This window comes from Jaculus jaculus, chromosome 3 (assembly GCF_020740685.1).
Source record: "Jaculus jaculus isolate mJacJac1 chromosome 3, mJacJac1.mat.Y.cur, whole genome shotgun sequence".
NCBI lineage: Eukaryota > Metazoa > Chordata > Mammalia > Rodentia > Dipodidae > Jaculus > Jaculus jaculus.
Window position 1 is genome coordinate 114353349 of NC_059104.1, and position 17186 is coordinate 114370534.

The 17186-nt window shown below is 40.2% G+C and overlaps 1 protein-coding gene across 1 annotated transcript in view; it reads left to right on the forward strand.

The window, feature by feature from the left end:
* Window positions 1–7940: 7940 nt before the first annotated feature.
* The window catches only part of Mmp20 (matrix metallopeptidase 20), a 47692-nt gene continuing 38446 nt past the window's right edge, over window positions 7941–17186 (forward strand). Inside the window, exons 1-2 of the mRNA XM_004661906.2 lie at window positions 7941–8066; window positions 15766–16013. Of these exons, the coding sequence (XP_004661963.1) occupies window positions 7941–8066; window positions 15766–16013 (374 nt within the window). The remainder of the gene's footprint in view (window positions 8067–15765; window positions 16014–17186) is intronic.

Sequence of the window (17186 nt, forward strand, 5' to 3'; positions counted from 1 at the left end):
CTAAAAAAATGTTCTACATCATTAGCTATTAGGGAAATGCAGATTAAAACTACATTGAGATTCCATTTCACTCCTGTCAGATTGGCCACCATCATGAAAACAAATGATCATAAATGTTGGTGGGGATGAGGAAAAAGAGGAACCCTTCTACACTGCTGGTGGGAATGCAATCTGGTCCAGCCATTGTGGAAATCAGTGTAGAGGTTCCTAAAACAGCTAAAGATTGCTCTACCATACGACCCAGCTATAGCACTCCTAGCCATATATCCTAAGGACTCATCTCATTTCCTTAGAAATACATGCTCAACCATGTTTATTGCTGCTCAATTTATAATAGCTGGGAAATGGAACCAGCCTAGATGTCCCTCAACTGATGAGTGGATAATGAAGATGTGGCACATTTATACAATGGAGTTCTACTCAGCAGTAAAGAAAAATGAAGTTATGAAACTTGCAGAAAAATGGATGGACCTGGAAAGTATTCTACTAAGTGAGGTAACCCAGGCCCAGAAAGCCAAGCGCCACATGTTCTCTCTCATATGTGGATCCTAGCTACAGATGATTGGGCTTCTGTGTGAGAATGAAAATACTTCATAGCAGAGGCCAGTAAGTTAAAAAGGAGACATAAAGGGAAGAGAAAGGAAGGGAGGAGGGTACTTAATTGGTTGATATTGTATATACATAAGTACAATGATTGTGATGGGGAGGTAATATGATGGAGAATGTAATTTCAAAGGGGAAAGTGTCGGGGGGGAGGGAGGAAATTACCATGGGATATTTTTTTATAATCATGGAAAATGCTTATAAAAATTTAAAAAAAATAAAATAAAATAAAATAAAATGTCTTTCTCTCTCTGGGATGGAGAGATGTCTTAGCAGTTAAGGTGCTTGCCTGCAAAGCCTAAGGACCCATGTTCAACTCTCCAGATCCCACATAAGCCAGATATACAAAGGTAAGGCAAGCATAAGGTCACACATGCCCACTAGGACTATAGTTCAAATGCTGTGGCCCTAGCTCGCCAATTCTCTCCCTCTCCCTGTCTTTCTCTCTAAAATAAAAAATGAAAGTCTGTCTCTGAGGAAAATCTTATTTTTCTTATTCCTATCTTAGATTATTCAAATAGCCACTCCTTCATTCTTTTGCATATTCAACAACTGTTTATTAAGTCTCTATTTTGTACCAGGGACTGACCTACCATGAAAGGGTACAGAATATATAGAGACCTAACTTTGTGGAACTTGCATCCCTATAGTGACAGATGTCAAACAAAAAATATACAGTATGTCAATGTATTCATTTAATAGTGTGATGTTTCCCCCACAACTGTTATTTATTCAATGATCAATTCAATAACCAGTAGTATTTTAGAATATATTCCATGTATTCATTTTCATTAATCAATCAAAATATTTCTGAGTAATATTTGAAAATCATGACAAAAAGCAATTCTGAAATTTCCTGTTTATGAACCAGGCTCAGCACTAAACATTTTGATTCCCTAAGAATCTTTCCTCCACTTTATAGAAGATAAAATTTTAAGAAAGTCACAAAATTCTTTCTTGACTTGGTTTTAATGGATTTGACTTGTTCTCCTCTGGGAGACAGATATTCTCCATTTTTTAACTTACTGGTGGCATCCATGGAAGGTGTTCTTCTCCTAACATACAGGCCAAGGTGACAGGCAATCCTGTTGCTTATGGCTGGACATCAGGGCAAAGGCATCTTACCCAAGCCCAGTCAGTAGACTCACATCTAGACCTTAAGTTGCTGCCCGAGCGAGACAATTGCAGACAACAGCATGGCGGGAAGAGGAGGCGGCAAAGGGCCCATCCATCCGCAGACTACTCTCTAGCTTGGTTATGGCTGCTTTTGTTCTATCTGCGTCTCTGAGCCTCAGGCCCCAGCCTTCCTGTCAGTCCTCTCAGTTACCTGACAGCCATCCAAAAACTATAGCTTCTCTTAAATCAGCCAAAGATGGCTTCTGTGGTACTGTTGGGTAAGCATATCTATAAAGAAACTTAATATACTAAACTGTGCCCTTAGCCTAAGGGAAGCAAATGGGCAGTAGGTTATTCCACAATTATTCATGAACATGTATATGACACGCACAATCTCTGTGGTAGTTTGAATAGATTTACCCCAATATATACAGTGTTTTATTACTTTGTAGTTTGCCTCTGCAGCCACCTGGCTGGAAGCTATGTCACTAGGCAGATCTTAAGGTGTGATGGCGGGTTTCAGATTTCAATCTAAAGATATACAAAGTATGCCTAGCAGGAGTTCCTGAAGTGTGCTGTGCTGTGTGGCTTTTGGCCTTTGGCTTGTGCTTCTCTCTCTGTGTGTTTGGTCCTGTGAAGGCAGACCAGATTCTTCTGCCTTTATGGAATTTCCCCTGGATCTATAAGCTTCAATAAATGTCCCTTCCTCCATAACCATGCCTGGTCTGGAAGATCATCCCAGCAAACCTGAAGCTGTCTGCTGCAGAAGTTGGTACCGAGGAGTGGGCTGAGATGTACCTGACCATGTGGATGTTGGCCTTTTAGAACTTTTGTTTTGGAGGAATGGGCATGGACTTGGTGCTTGCAACTAAAGATGCCTTCTAGAGTCATAAGCCAAGTTTTATGAATTATTCTGATGGGAGTTTGAGAATGCTAAGTGCAGATAGTATTGAACTTCAAGGCTTGACTTATGAGCTTTCTAAGGGGAAGGAAAGACTACAGAGGAATTTATTGGAACTGGGCTACTGGCATAAGGGCTGGGTGCATCCTGCTGCCCAGGCCCAGAGAGTTTGATCAAAGATTTTAATCTGGAAAACCTTAAGCAAGTTAAAATTACAGGCACTGAGACTGGTCTTAGGTTACTGAACTTGCTATTGTCAAACATGTTAGCAATCTTAAAGAAGATGGCCCACTGCTTGACATTAAAACAATGGAAAGATGCCTGAGGAAAGACTGTCATAGAAAGGCAAACTCATTTGGAAAGAGTTGACTGGAGAAGGAACCTGCTTTTCAAGGCTATGATTTATTTCATCCCTGAATTGAGAATATGGCTGTGTCCTGCACACCTGGTATTGGATTCAGAAGCATGAAAAATGCAAGGAGTGATCATGAATTGCACACGGTTCCAGGAGCTGCTGCTGAGATGCAGCATGAGGCAGGCACTGATGCCCTGATAGGCTGAAAGAGCCTTTGGAAGATGGACCACGGTTTGCATGAAGACCTGAAGATGCTTTGGATATACCAGGACTATGCAAAGGCTACCATAGAGTGCACTGTTTGCCTAGGATGGACGTGCTCCCTGGATACTCTGCCCAGCTGGAGGGGCAGAATTGGAAAATCTGGAAACTGTCAGTCTCTGGTTATATAGAACTTTAACTATAGAAGTTTGGTGTTTGTTTGATGGTGGTTGAGTTTATATTGTTTTAGTCTCTCTTTACTATGCATTATACATGTTGAAAATGTTTACTCTGTGTCTTTATGTTAGAAGCATCTAACTTGTTTGATTTTACAGGACTCTTTATCTTAAATTGGTCAAGACTGTGGGGACCTTTGAAACTGGACTGAGTACAATTTACAATGTGTGATGGATATGAATCTATTGAGGGCCAGGGCGAAAGGCGGTAGTTTGAATAGATGGTCCCCAATATATAGAGTGTTTTATTTGTTTGTAGTTTGCATCTGTAGCCATATGGCTGGAGGCAGTGTCACTGGGCAGATCTTAGGGTGTGATGGTGGGTTTGAGATTTCAATCTAAAGATATGTAAAGTGTACCTAGCTAGAGTTCCTGAAGTGTGCTGTGCTGTGTAGCTTTTGGCTTTTGGCTTATGCTTCTTTCTCTCGTTTGGTTATGTGAAGGCAGGCCAGCTTCTTCTGCCATTATAGAACTTCCCCTGATCTGTAAGCTTCAATAAATCCCTTCCTCCATAACTGTGCCTGGTCTGGAAATTCATCTCAGTGAACCTGAAGCTGTCCACTACAATCTCAGAAACACAAATGTTCAAGATTTGCTAAAAGACCAAGGGAAGTGGCTTCAGCTAGGATCTTGCAAGGAACACTTTTCTGTAGTAACCCTCACCCTACAGTTTAAGAACCTTATCTCCTTGTATTGGTGGTCCATGAAATGTTCAAATGTGCAGGAATCCCAAACATCCCCCTCTCTGGAGTTTCCAACCTCCCCTCACATGTATTGCTTTCGTCATCCAGTTATGCTATATATTCTGTGATTTCCACTTTTCTAACATGATCTTTCATTTTGTTTTCTAGTCACTGACCTGCTTTGATATTATCTTTCAAATTTCAATTTCAATTTGGATTTGATATAAAAAAAAAAGGTAGCAGATATTTGCTCCACTGTTAAAAGAGAAGCAGGAAAGACCCTATGGGAAATTGTCATACAGTAAGACTATCATTCTATGGAAGAATGAAAAATACCTCTGAAGTAAAATGTAGTCATATTCAATATAAATGGCAAAAAAACCTAAGTTGCTATTGTGTGTCAGGACTTTTGCACTTAACAATTGAAGTGTTGCACTTGGGAATAGTGGGGTTGATTACTTCCATGCATTAGAACAGTGGGCACTGTGACTTTCTAGAAGTGTCTGGATCAAAGTTACCTTCTTGAATCTGCCTTACAACTAGAGTACTATATTTATTTGTATTCGTATTTACGAGCTAGCAAGAATTAGTGGAACATTGGGCTGGAATGACAACAGTTAAAGCACTTGCCTGCAAAGCCAAAGGACCCAAGTTCAATTCTCTGGGACCCACATAAGCCAGATGCACAAGGTGGCATATGTGTCTAGAGTTAGTTTCCAGCCACTGAAGGCCCTGGTGTGCCCATTCTCTCTCTCTCTCTCTCCCCCTACCCCCTCTCTGTATCTATCTCTGTCTACCTTTTCTAATAAATAAAAAAAAATTTTAAGATTTAATGGAACATAACAGAGAGATCTCCATAGGATAATCCTAAATCATGCCAATATTGGAAGGTTTGATAAATGTCACACACACACACACACACACACACACACACACACACACGTATATTTGCAGCAGATTTCATGCATGACTTTCAAATAATGGGTGTCATGATAAAAATCATGGTCCCAAATGTCAAGGGAAGTGATTGTGACTGGGTTATTCCTAAAAGATTTTGGACTTTTTTATTGTGATTTTTTTTTTTTACCTCAGACTCCATAATTATAGTCACTTAACCACTTAGTGGTTCTCCAACTTTAATATGCAAAGAATTGTCTGGAGAGCATGTTGACTGAAACCACTGGGCATCATTCCCACATGTTCTCACTCAGTGATTCTGGAAAGTGCCTGAGAAATTGCATTTCTTACAAGTTCCCGGGAGACAGTGCTACTGCTGTTCCAGGAACCATCCGTAGAGAATCACTGATCTGTGCTTCATTCATTCATCCATCCATTCACAAGAGCATTTAGTAAAAGCCAACCAAGGTCCTGATTCGAAAATAAAAAGACAAACTGAACATAACTCCATAAGAGCTAATTTCTAAGCATTTTACTAAGAGCTTTGATATGATACAATTTTACTCCATCATGACAATCCTATAAAGTTGACATCCTTCCCCAATTTTAAAAAATGAAAATATCACAGCTAAAAGAGATGAATCAATGTGTTCAGCATATATGCAAATCACAATTAGGATCAGATCTATCAATGCTAAAAAGAAACACCACAGGTGGAAAAATACCTCCAAGTAAAAAGATTTTATTCAGGGATGGGAAAAGGTTTATAATTCAAAATACATGCTAGAGCAAGCCCCCGGCCTGCCCTGTGCCCAATGAAGCAGGGCTGCTTTTACTAGCCAAAAGAAGAAATTAATATAAATTGCTTGGATACGAAACCCACTGGTTTTGGAGACACAAGGCAGGTACTAGTATCAGCTTTCTGATAGAGGCCCCCAAGGGAGAGCATCTTGTCAGAAAATTGGTCAACTCCAGAATGGTTGCTGTCTTAAATTACATGAAAAGTAAGGAAATCTGTGCAGACGTGTGAGAATTGTGCTAAGTGTAGAGAATGTAAAGGGCATTCTGATGTGTTTTGTTTTGCTTTTAATCTCTGAGACTGTTCTCATCCTAGGCAAAATATGAGCTTCTCTGCTTCACACATTTTTTTTTTGCTTTGATTTTTATCTGCCTCAAACAAGAGTGGCTTCATCTTAGTATCAGCAATTTTTTCAGAACCCAGGAATGATGCATGCCAAGTGGCACTAGCAGAGGCTTTTCTCTGGGCTCTGTGACCCCTGTAACGTTGATGCTCCTGCAGAGGATTATTGTCAGTCTGTTTGAAGATTAAAAAAAAAAAAAAAGATGCTCACAGAGATTAAAAAATTGTCCAAGTAATGTTACAAATTATCTTGAAATTTAATATTCAGGTTTTAATTTTTATACTCAAAAGTTATTTCCCCACCATAAACACCAATATCTTCATCCTATCATCAGCTCAAAATCCATCTTAATAGAATCAGATAAACTATTATGACCCTGGGGCTGTGGCAATGGCTCAGTAGATAAAGTGTGTGCTGTGCAGTCATGAGAACCTGTGTTCAGACCTCCCAGCACCTAGGTAAGAAGCCAGGCAAGGCCACACACACCTATAACTCCAGCACTGGGAAGGTGGAAAGAGGAGGATTCCTGAGGCTTGCTGGCTAGCTAGTCTAGCAAAATTGGTGAACATCAGTTTCAGTGATACACCTTGTCTTAAAAAAAAAGGTGAAGCCAGGCGGGGTGGTGCATGCCTTTAATCTCAGCACTTGGGAGGCAGAGGTAGGAGGATCACCATGAGTTCAAGGCTACCCTGAGACTCCATAATGAATTCCAGGTCAGCCTGGGCTAGAGTGAGACCCCACCTCGAAAAACCAAAATAGTAATAACAATAATAAATAAGGTGGAGTCAGGCATGGTGGCACATGCCTTTAATGTGAGCACTGGGGAGGCTGAGGTAGGAGGATTGCTATGAGTTTGAGGCCAGCCTGACAGTACATAGTGAATTCCATGTCAGCCTGGACTACAGGGAGACCCTACCTCGAAAAACCCAAATAAATAAATAAATAAAATAAGGTGATTGATTGAGGAAGAAACCTGACACTGACCTCTGGCTCCACCTGTACAAACACATCAATATGAATACACATACACATGTATGCACACAATACCACATGTATGTACAAGTGCAAAAAAACAAAAAGAAAGAATATGATCCCATTAACTAGAGTATTCAGAGAATGACATGCTGGTCTAATATTCTGGTTAACTATAGCTCTTATAACTCTTTCTGAAGCCTGACAGTTACCAGTGTTCTTTCCTCCCTAATCAGCACAGCATCCTGTTCTGCTTCCTCGGTGACTCAGGATCTCACATGCTCAGAACCTTCACCACCACCAGCAGCAGCAGCAGCAGGTACAGCATTCTTCCTGAGAGGCGTCCAGATGGACACAGAAGATACGGGCTGCAGAAACCCGGCTGAGTGTGTAGGGAGCCCAAAAGACTCAACTTTATTCTACCTCTTCTTCTTCAATTATATGCTCATCAAATACATTGTCTGCGATCAGACCAGACTGAGGGTAAACAAATGATTCAAGCTGGTTGGGGTTCAGATCAGTCAAATTTGCTCCAATTTTTTTTAAGTACCTGCATGCTTCATTAAAAGTGACCATATCTCTCCTTTTTTGACTTGAGAAATCTCACAGAATGAAACTTTCTCTGGTTCCTGTGCTCCCTCTGTGTATTACCCCCTCATCAGTGAGAGAAGTGAGCTGTATAATTACCACTGGAGACATGATTCATCCCTACTCTCAGAGCCTGGGGCCTGGGCCTGTGGGTCTCTATAAAAGGAGCGCAGGGTCTAAGTGCAAGTGTGTGCTGTCTGCTGCCCCTGGGGTTGATATAATTACCAAGCATTGGAAGGAGAGGAGATGAAGGCGCTCCCTGCCTCTGGCCTTGCTGTCCTCCTTGTCACAGCTTTGAAGTTTTCCGCTGCAGCCCCCACCCTATTTGCCGCTACCCCCAGGACCTGGAGGAACAACTACCACCTTGCACAGGTTGGTGACTCCTTGCCCCCTTCCCTCTTCCACCTCCAGGCCTCGGAAACCTAAAAGGGAATAATGATAAATTAAGTACATTTGTGCAAGCCCATGGAGGTCTAACCAATGGCATAAGTAAGATTGGTGCCCTGGGCACATTTAGTGCATTGCTGAATAAATCAATGAGTAAATGTCTTCCTAGGAATGTCCTGCTTTATACAGAATTTGGGAGTGTTCATACAAAAACATACAAGAAAAATAATATGTGAATTTAAGAGCTGGCAATGTAGATCAGTAGTAGATTGCTTACATAGCATGCATAAGGCCCTGGGGTCAAAAAAAATTCATTAAATTTGTTTGTGGCTTGGAAGATGGCTCAGCCAGTAAAGAGCTTGTCATACATGCATGAAGATCTGGGTTTGAATCCCCAACATCCACATAAAAGCCATGCTATAATCCCAAAGCTGATGAGGCAAAAGGGATTGCTGGCTACCTTACCTAGCTAAATTGCTGAGCTCTCTGGGTTCAGTGGAGACCTTCTCTGAAAAAATAAGGTAGACAGCAATTGAGAAAGCCACTTGGCATTAACCTCTGGCCTCCATACAGGTATACACACTTGTACCTACACACACAGCAGACACAGAGAGAGGAGAGAGAGAGAGAAAGGAGAATTTGAGGGATAATGGAGGAAAAATAAGGGCAGAAATATAAAAACTGAAGTTTAAGACCCTCACACAGGGAGACCAGCTGTGAATTTAGTACTAAGTGCCTGGCCGTCAAAAAATAAATAAATAAAAGGATTTCCTATGTTCACATTTTAAACAATGGTCTTGTGTTCAAAATCTTTTTGATCCACATTTCACATGGAGCACACTTTTCCTAGATGAAAACCCCTTCTCTTCTGAGGGTTTCCCTTCCTAAAGCATATTTGTCCCACAACTCTTGTTAATATACTTTCTGTATTTTCTTCTTCTGCGATCTCTCCCATCTGATGGTGGGAAAGGTCTGACTTAGTCAGTCCTGTTAGAACTTTATAAAGGCTGCTTGGCTCAAAGTAAGGCCAAATGCTTGTTTTCTTAAAAGGAAGGTGGTGGTTCTTAACCTGTAGACATAGATTTCTAATGATGGAATTCCCAGTGCTTCAGAGGCCTCTCTCAGAGGCTGATAATACTATAGCATGCATGTAGTTTCCACGCTGCTTGAGAACTGCTTTCCCACCTGCCTCGCTGCTCTTTGGACAGTTTGGGCCTGGTGCACTGGAGCGCTGATTTTTAACTGTGGAAACTGACCTGCCCCTGCCAATTATGTTTACCACTTGTCCTTCCAATTGATCAGATCCAACTGATTCTCTTGCAACACAATAGAACATTGAACACTTTTCATAACAACCCTTCATTGAAACAAGCAAGTTCAGTTCAACAGTAGATGCCCACTTGGGTTAAGCATTCTTTCATTGGGGCTCATTTGTAGATGAATCAACTTCAAAATAGCTCGGAATATTGGGTTATCACTTATAAATTAAATTTTATTGACACTACCTAGCTCTAAGTCCCTTTACCCAGATGCCATTCCTGCCCCTCCTACTGATCCAGAAAAAAGGCAAGTTTGTGACAACATCCCCCTCACAGACGCCCCGAGAGGACCATGCTAGGGCCAGAATAGATACGAGCTAGTGGGAGCCCTGACTATATAGTTCAGCGTCCTTGCAAGCTCTACCTGCCAAGCCTGACCATACCATATCAGATTACATGTCCTTGTGCCATAATGGTGGAGTATGGTCTGCAGAGCCAAGCATGTTGACTGTAGCCCTTTACAGAAAGACTTAGCTGATCCCAGTTGACACATGAATAAAGTGGGGAAGTTTTGGTGAAGCCATCCTTACTAAGCTGGCCAGTCAGGAGTCAGTAGGAGTACTGCAAAAGAATGGTGTAGCTATGAGAATATTGGGGACCTTCAGAGATTCATTACTTCTTCCTCTCCAAGGCCTCTTCAGTTTCTGTTAGGATATACTCTGAGAAGCCTGGAAACTTGTCCGCACCTTGCCTCTGGCCCACAGCATCTTCGTCCTGCAAAGGTTCCAGTCATCAGCTCTGGGAAAGAATATTCATCACTCTTTAGGAGTATAGAAGGTTTGAGACAGACTGCTTATGTGGATTCTAGAAACTAGAAACAATTACTTTCACCTTTAGAAATATAAACCAAATTTTATGAGCTTATAAAATCACAAAGGAAGCCAGATGTGATGGCACATGCCTTTAATCCCAGCACTTGGGAGGCAGAGGTAGGAGGATCACTGGAGGTTCAAGACCAGCCTGAGACTATATGGTGAATTCTAGGACACCTTGGGCTAGAGTGAGACCCTACCTTGAAAATAAAAATAAATAAGTGAAAATAGGCAGCTTATTCAGCACGTGGTGACATGCTAGAGAAACACGAGGAAGAGAACTAATTAAGTCTCTGCTCTGATGACGCCTTCATGGGGCAACAACAGGTGAGCAAGTGCTGGGTCAGTCAACACTGCAGGAGATTACTTCAGAAATGGGAAGTCCTGATGGAGAAAATTACCCAGGAGCACAGAGAGTAACTGGGGCAAAGGGGATAGTCGAGGAAGGGAGAAAGCCATTACCTTGGAGGAACCTAAATTTCAGAAAGGACAGGAGACAGGACAGCCAGCAGAAGCAGCAGCCCCAGCCAGAAGGAGTGTGGAGTATAGTCAGTAACCCCCTGTCCCAAGAGCTGAGAGACCATGGCAAAATGAAACTGCCTTCCAAATGCCTCCCTTTTCTGTGTATCACTGCTAAGAGGAAGCAAGCCCAGACAGTTCCACCACAAACCAACCCACACAGACAACTGCACATGAAAATCTAAACAGGGTCTAGTTTATTTATCCAGTGTGCACTTGCATCATTACTTTCTCATTTGTGGATCTGCATGAGGGCTTTGAAAATGATGGAATGTTCAAAAATATGCCTATCCCCATAATTCAAAGATTATTCCAGATTTTTTGTTTGCTTTGTTTAAAAGAAATAGTATAGGACTAGGATGCTAACCTAGTAGAGTGCTTGCCTAACATGTATAAAACCTTAGGTTTAATCCACAGCTCTGCATAGCCAGGTGTGTTGACACACACTATAATCCCAGCACTCAGGAGGTAAAGGAAGGAGGATCAGAAGTTCAAGGTTCTCCTCAGCTACATAGGGAGTTCAAGGCCAGTCTGGGATACATGAGACTATCCTGTTTTAAAAAATAATAATAATTTTGTATATGTACTCCTTGATTTATGATGTCATTATATCTTAATAATCTCATTATAGGTTGAAATTATCATCCACAGCTTACCAAATGTCATTGTTAAGTCACACAGTACCCTGCCCTTGTTACTGTGTGGCTGGGGCTCAGGATCAGGACATCTATCCTACCATACACTGCTACCTTAGGAAATTATCAAGAGTCAAACCTTGTAGTGTGATTTTCATGGGATTCATAGCACTTTCCCATTAGGATAAATTCAAAATTTGTGAGTTGAGTCACTGTAACTCAAAGACAGTGTATTAATATTGATGTAATATTTAAAACATGTTTTTGGGCTGGAGAGATGGCTTAGCAGTTAAGCGCTTGCCTGTGAAGCTTAAGGACCCCGGTTCAAGGCTTGGTTCTCCAGGAACCATGTTAGCTAGATGCACAAGGGGGCGCACATGTCTGGAGTTCGTTTGCAGTGGCTGGAGGCCTTGGTGCGCCCATTCTTTCTCTCTCTCTGCCTCTTTCTCTCTCTGACTGTTGCTCTTAAATAAATAAAAATAAACAACAAAAATATTTTAAAACATGCTTTTAAGTTGTCTCTAAAAACAGTATAAATTTTTTTCTTACTGCATGATTATGAAAAATAAAAACAAAATTTCCAGATGCAAGCTGTTAAATTCAGATATTCGTACTACCATTTTACTTTCTATGATATTTTTTAATTGTTACTATGCTTAAAATTTGACTCTTACTTTTCTCACTGATTATTGAATCATAAGAACTTTTTGGCTTTTATACTCTTTTCACAACCATCATTGTAAAGTGTCACAAATATTTCAGAACATAAGTAAGTTATAATTTACTTACTTTTTTCTTTTTTAAACAAACAGGTTATATTACATATGAATAATATTTCTAAAGTATCTTTGTACCTCAGGCTAAGCAAAATAATTGTTTTTTTCAAGGTTGCCTTCCACAAGTGGCACTAGTAAATAAAAAGTTATTTAAAGTTTTTTGATATATGTAAAAGTAATTCACATTGAGAGTATCATTGGATCCTCACAATTATACTCAATAGATAAGCAAGATAAGAAGGTTACACTATTTTCTAAACAGGAGAGCTAATCCAAAAGAATTTAGAAGAGTCTCCCCACCATGTTGGTGATGCAACCTGGACTAGAACCTGTGATTTTTTTTTTCAGACAGCACCAAACTTGTTACAAATCCATTTCAACATCTTGAACTCTGAAGAAAGCAATGTAAAGAAACAACTTAGACTATAAGGAAAGAAATGCTAAAGAAACCATATATTGGACATTACTCAAACATAAATAAATATGAGTTTTAAACTGATTCTCAGGCAGAACATTACTAAGTGTACTAGAGAGTTGGGAGGCAGAGCTGGGCCAACCATTTACAGGGACAGACTCTGTCATCCTCCATTATTCTTATCTGCCAAACATTGGGGAAGAAGCAGAAAGAGGACCACTCAATAACCGACATTAAAGCTATAATTTTAACAAGGGAACTGGAGGACATGAAGGGCAACAGGAAGAACCCTAGTGAGTCCTGAAATCTTTGACCTAGTGATGACATAAGAAGTGAGTCAGCCTCATACAAGTGAAGGCCAGCCCAGGAGCAGCTCTAAACACACATCTGAGGACTCACTGGAACATCTTGACTGCATGAAGTACGCCAAAAACACTGTCAATAATTTTGACTAGAAAGGTCACAGCAGCTGAGGCTTTTGGTACCTTAGAACATCTGATAATTCTTCAAAGAGGTATATCTTCATAATTTGCCTAAATAAAACATTAACTCACCATCTATTCTGAGAGCCAGACTATGTGGCACAGGGTCTGCCTCTGTGCATCAGTCACAGCCCCACAGAAAGGAGCAGGTTACTGAGCCGGTGAGGACAGGACAACCATAGAAAGCTAACAAGTGATTTAACAAGGTATGAGCCACATTCTGCAGGAGCACCAAGAAGGAAGCATTCACTTATATCACTGCACTGTCATGTCAAATGTTTCTTTTTTTTTTTTTAAGTGGGGATTAATACTTTCTAAGTTTGGTTTTACTTCAACAAAACATACTGCTTTGATCTTATCTACTAAGACAGCCTTAAACTTTTTCAGACCTAGGTCTAGTGCCTTACGCACATTTTAAAGGGAAAGAACTTTTATAAATACTAAATGCATTCAATGTAAAAAGAATCCCCTAAAATCCATCATTAGGGCATAACCAGTGTTAATCCCTCAGTCTATATCATTTTAGACTCTATCATCTTCATCTATATTTTAGTCTATATCTTCCAGGTTATTCAAGACCAGGATTTGGATGAGGATGGTAAGATCCTGTTGTCCTTTAAAATTTTGAATGTTTTTTATCATGGACATTTTTGCATTGATTTTGGGTTTTTCCCAAGGTCTATGCACATATATTCTTTATCCGGATTTCTGTTTTGGTAAGCCCTTCACTGACTTTCCCCTAGTTTTTGTTTATGATGATGTGTCATTCTGATAGTACAATAAAAATGTTTTTCACTAAGTTTATCATAAATATCTTCCCTTATATGTTCTTATTTGGTGAAGCAGAAATTAAGATGCTGTGTACATCATATATCCTAACAAAGAAACAAAATATTTGAAATCAAAATTGTCTCAGAAATATGAAGCACAGTCTTAAACAGAGCTTGACTCAGAGATAACACCATGAACAATGCATTATCACAGCATCCATTTGAATAAATAGGAATTTCTCATAGAATCAACTTCATCCTGTGCAAAAAGCAAAAAGTGACTAAGGAAAGATAAAAATGGAACCAAGAGTCTCCCCTGTGTTTCAGAGCATCAAATCCAAGTGTGAGGGCTGGACCTTCCAGGTTGCCCATCCCCTTTCATCCTCTTGGAGTCTCATTTCACCCACAATTTTTAAGGGACAACATACCAAGCAAACTCCTCTCCTGTCCAGGTAGGGAATGAGGAGATAGAACACACTCTCTCAACAAGTAAGATGTACTCTTGCTGGTTTTCTTGAACAGTCAGTGTTAAAACAAAATTGGAGGTATAGAAGAACATAGAGAAGAAATTTAGTCACCCATAACATCAACTCCCAGAGATAAGCAATGTTAAAATTCAGACACAGTTCCTTTCTTTGTGTGTGTTTTACATAGGAAGTTGTGATTATAATATGATGATTTATCTTATTTTCTCAGTATATCATCCTCATCTTGAGAATATTCTCTCATATCACTAAATATATATTTTTCAAGAATATGATCTTAATAGATACTTGGTTCTGCATCACATGAATATATTAATAATATATCAACAAATCCTCTTTTACACACTGGGGATGTAGTTCAGTGGTAGAGCACTTGCTGAGCATGAGCAAGACCCTTGGTCAATCCCCAGCACTGCAAAAACAAGCATATATTATATGTTTTATAATTATAGAACACTAAGTTCACCTTCAACATTTATTATATAGGAATCTCTATGAAATATATGAGTAACATGCATAATTTATATATAATCAAATAGAGTTGATAGAGATAATTCATTTATAAATAAGAACTTCTATGCTATATAAGTAAAACATGAACATGTGTCATGTAATATCTAAATCTTTAGCTGTTCTTTGGTTAGTTTCCTGATACAAGGAAGGTAAAATTCCTGGACCAGGCACAGGCCTTAACCCTGCATTGACACAACCCTGCCCCTAATTCACCCCAATTCCAATCCTGAGTCATAGAAAATTGTTTTGGACAATGTATACCAAGGGATTTAAAGTCTGTATGTGCAGATGAAGCTGTACACTTTATAGCTGATTTTATTTGCCTCAAGGGGCAGAGGTCCTAATTCAGGAAACCAATCTTATGAGGAAAACTTTACCCCAGAATACTCTTGAACTAGATAAAACCCTCAGCTAAACAGGTTACCCTCTGCCTTTGTACCTCCTGAATAGTTGGGGCATAAAACCTCTTTGAGGAAAAAAAATACTTAGTTCACATTATGCATACAGGAAACAGTTACCAATAGCTATTTGTCAAATAAACCAGACAGTCCATGTCTTGAAAATTGGATAAAGAACTTCGGCGACAACTACTGAGTCCATAGAAAATGTTATTACAATTTTCCTTCAATTTTTTCCTTAAAAAAATAAAACAAGGCAAACACTCTACCAGCAAGCTAAAAAATAATTAAAATAAGAGCATAGATTGATGAAATTGATCATAGAAAATCTACATATGGCAGACAGACAAGAGAAAAAAGTTTATAACATTCTCTACTCAAAGATAATAATTATTGATTTTGGATGTATCTAAGCTTCATCTATGTAAATATGTCTAAATGCTTCAAAAATAACAATATATGCCCTATTTTTATATATAGAATATTGTCCCCTGTCTTATCTGAGCATGAGTGTTCCCCAGACTACACCATGGTCGTGTCAGCCTGCCTCTCCATTTCAGGCATATCTTGACAAGTTTTATACAAAGAAAGGAGGCCATCAGGTCGGCGAGCTGGCTGTGAGAGGAGGCAATTCCATGGTCAAGAAGATTAAGGAACTGCAAACATTCTTTGGCCTCCAAGTCACAGGGAAGTTGGACCAGAACACAATGGATGTGATCAAGAGGCCACGCTGTGGAGTCCCTGATGTGGCCAACTACCGCCTCTTCCCAGGTGAACCCAAATGGAAAAAAAATATGTTGACATACAGGTAATGAGATTGAGTCTATCCAAATTCAGAGAAACACATCCCCTAAGCCACTTTCCTTTTGATCTGTATAATGATCACAACTCCCCCCAACTACAGGAAAGAATAAGAACTTTGTAGTTCTTCACTTGAAAATATAAACTTCAGGATTACCATAATAACTGACCATCTCGTGCACTAAAAATTTTACCAGCTAAAACACTCATTAACCTTTAAAAAAAGTAAAGTAGTCTGATTAGTAACAAAACTAATTTTTAAAAAATCTACTTAATAAGAAAGATAAAACTCATGATAAACTTTTTCATTGATTCTAAGAATTGTTTATTGATGATTTATTGTCTGCTATGGTCATTCAATTTGAGAAGTATAAAGATGAACAGATTCCCTTTCTAGAATTTAGGGAAGTCACAGTCCTTTAAGAGAGACAGGCAAGTCTAACTGAGCAGTAGATGTCTCAGTGTTGGGAGCTATGAAGCGCCCAGAGGCCAAGAAGTGACATCTTAGCCTAGTTTTGAAGCAAAGTCACCCCACAGGCCTGCTGTGGGTTCTGCACCCCCACATCTGGCCTGGCCTCTTGCTGATAGAACAACAGGAACGTTGGTCCTTCCTCCCGTGCTCTGGGTCTCTAGGCCAGAATTTCCTGCTCTGGGAGACTGGATGCCCTTCTGAGGCCAGCCTAGGACTGATGCACTTACAGATTAATCCTATCTAGTCTTGGTCACGCAGGGTGCCACCCCTCAGCCTGAGGACAGGTAGTATTTGTATGTTTCGGCCTCACACATGCCAAGGAGACGCAACTTTGGAAAGGAAGATTGGCCTCCACTCCTGCATGGCTCTGCTCCAGCTTTGACCAACAGTCAGGCAATTTCCAAGTAGAAAAGCACACCACAGCAGGAGAATGAACTGCTATTAGGCTAGCTGACACTCCTGCACCACTGAGAGCTGGAGTGGAGGGTGCAGGAAGCGGAGTGATGGCTGGAGGGGCAGCCTGCACAGCGGCAGGGCATGGTGCTCTGGAGTGAGGAGCCAGGCCAGGGTCGGAATGGGGTTGCATTTTTTCTGTTTTGTTTGTTTTTAGAGGTAGTGTCTCACTCTAGCCTAGACTGACCTGGAATTCACTATGCAGTCTCAGGGTGGCCTCAAACTCAAGGTGATCCTTCCAAGTGCTGGGATTAA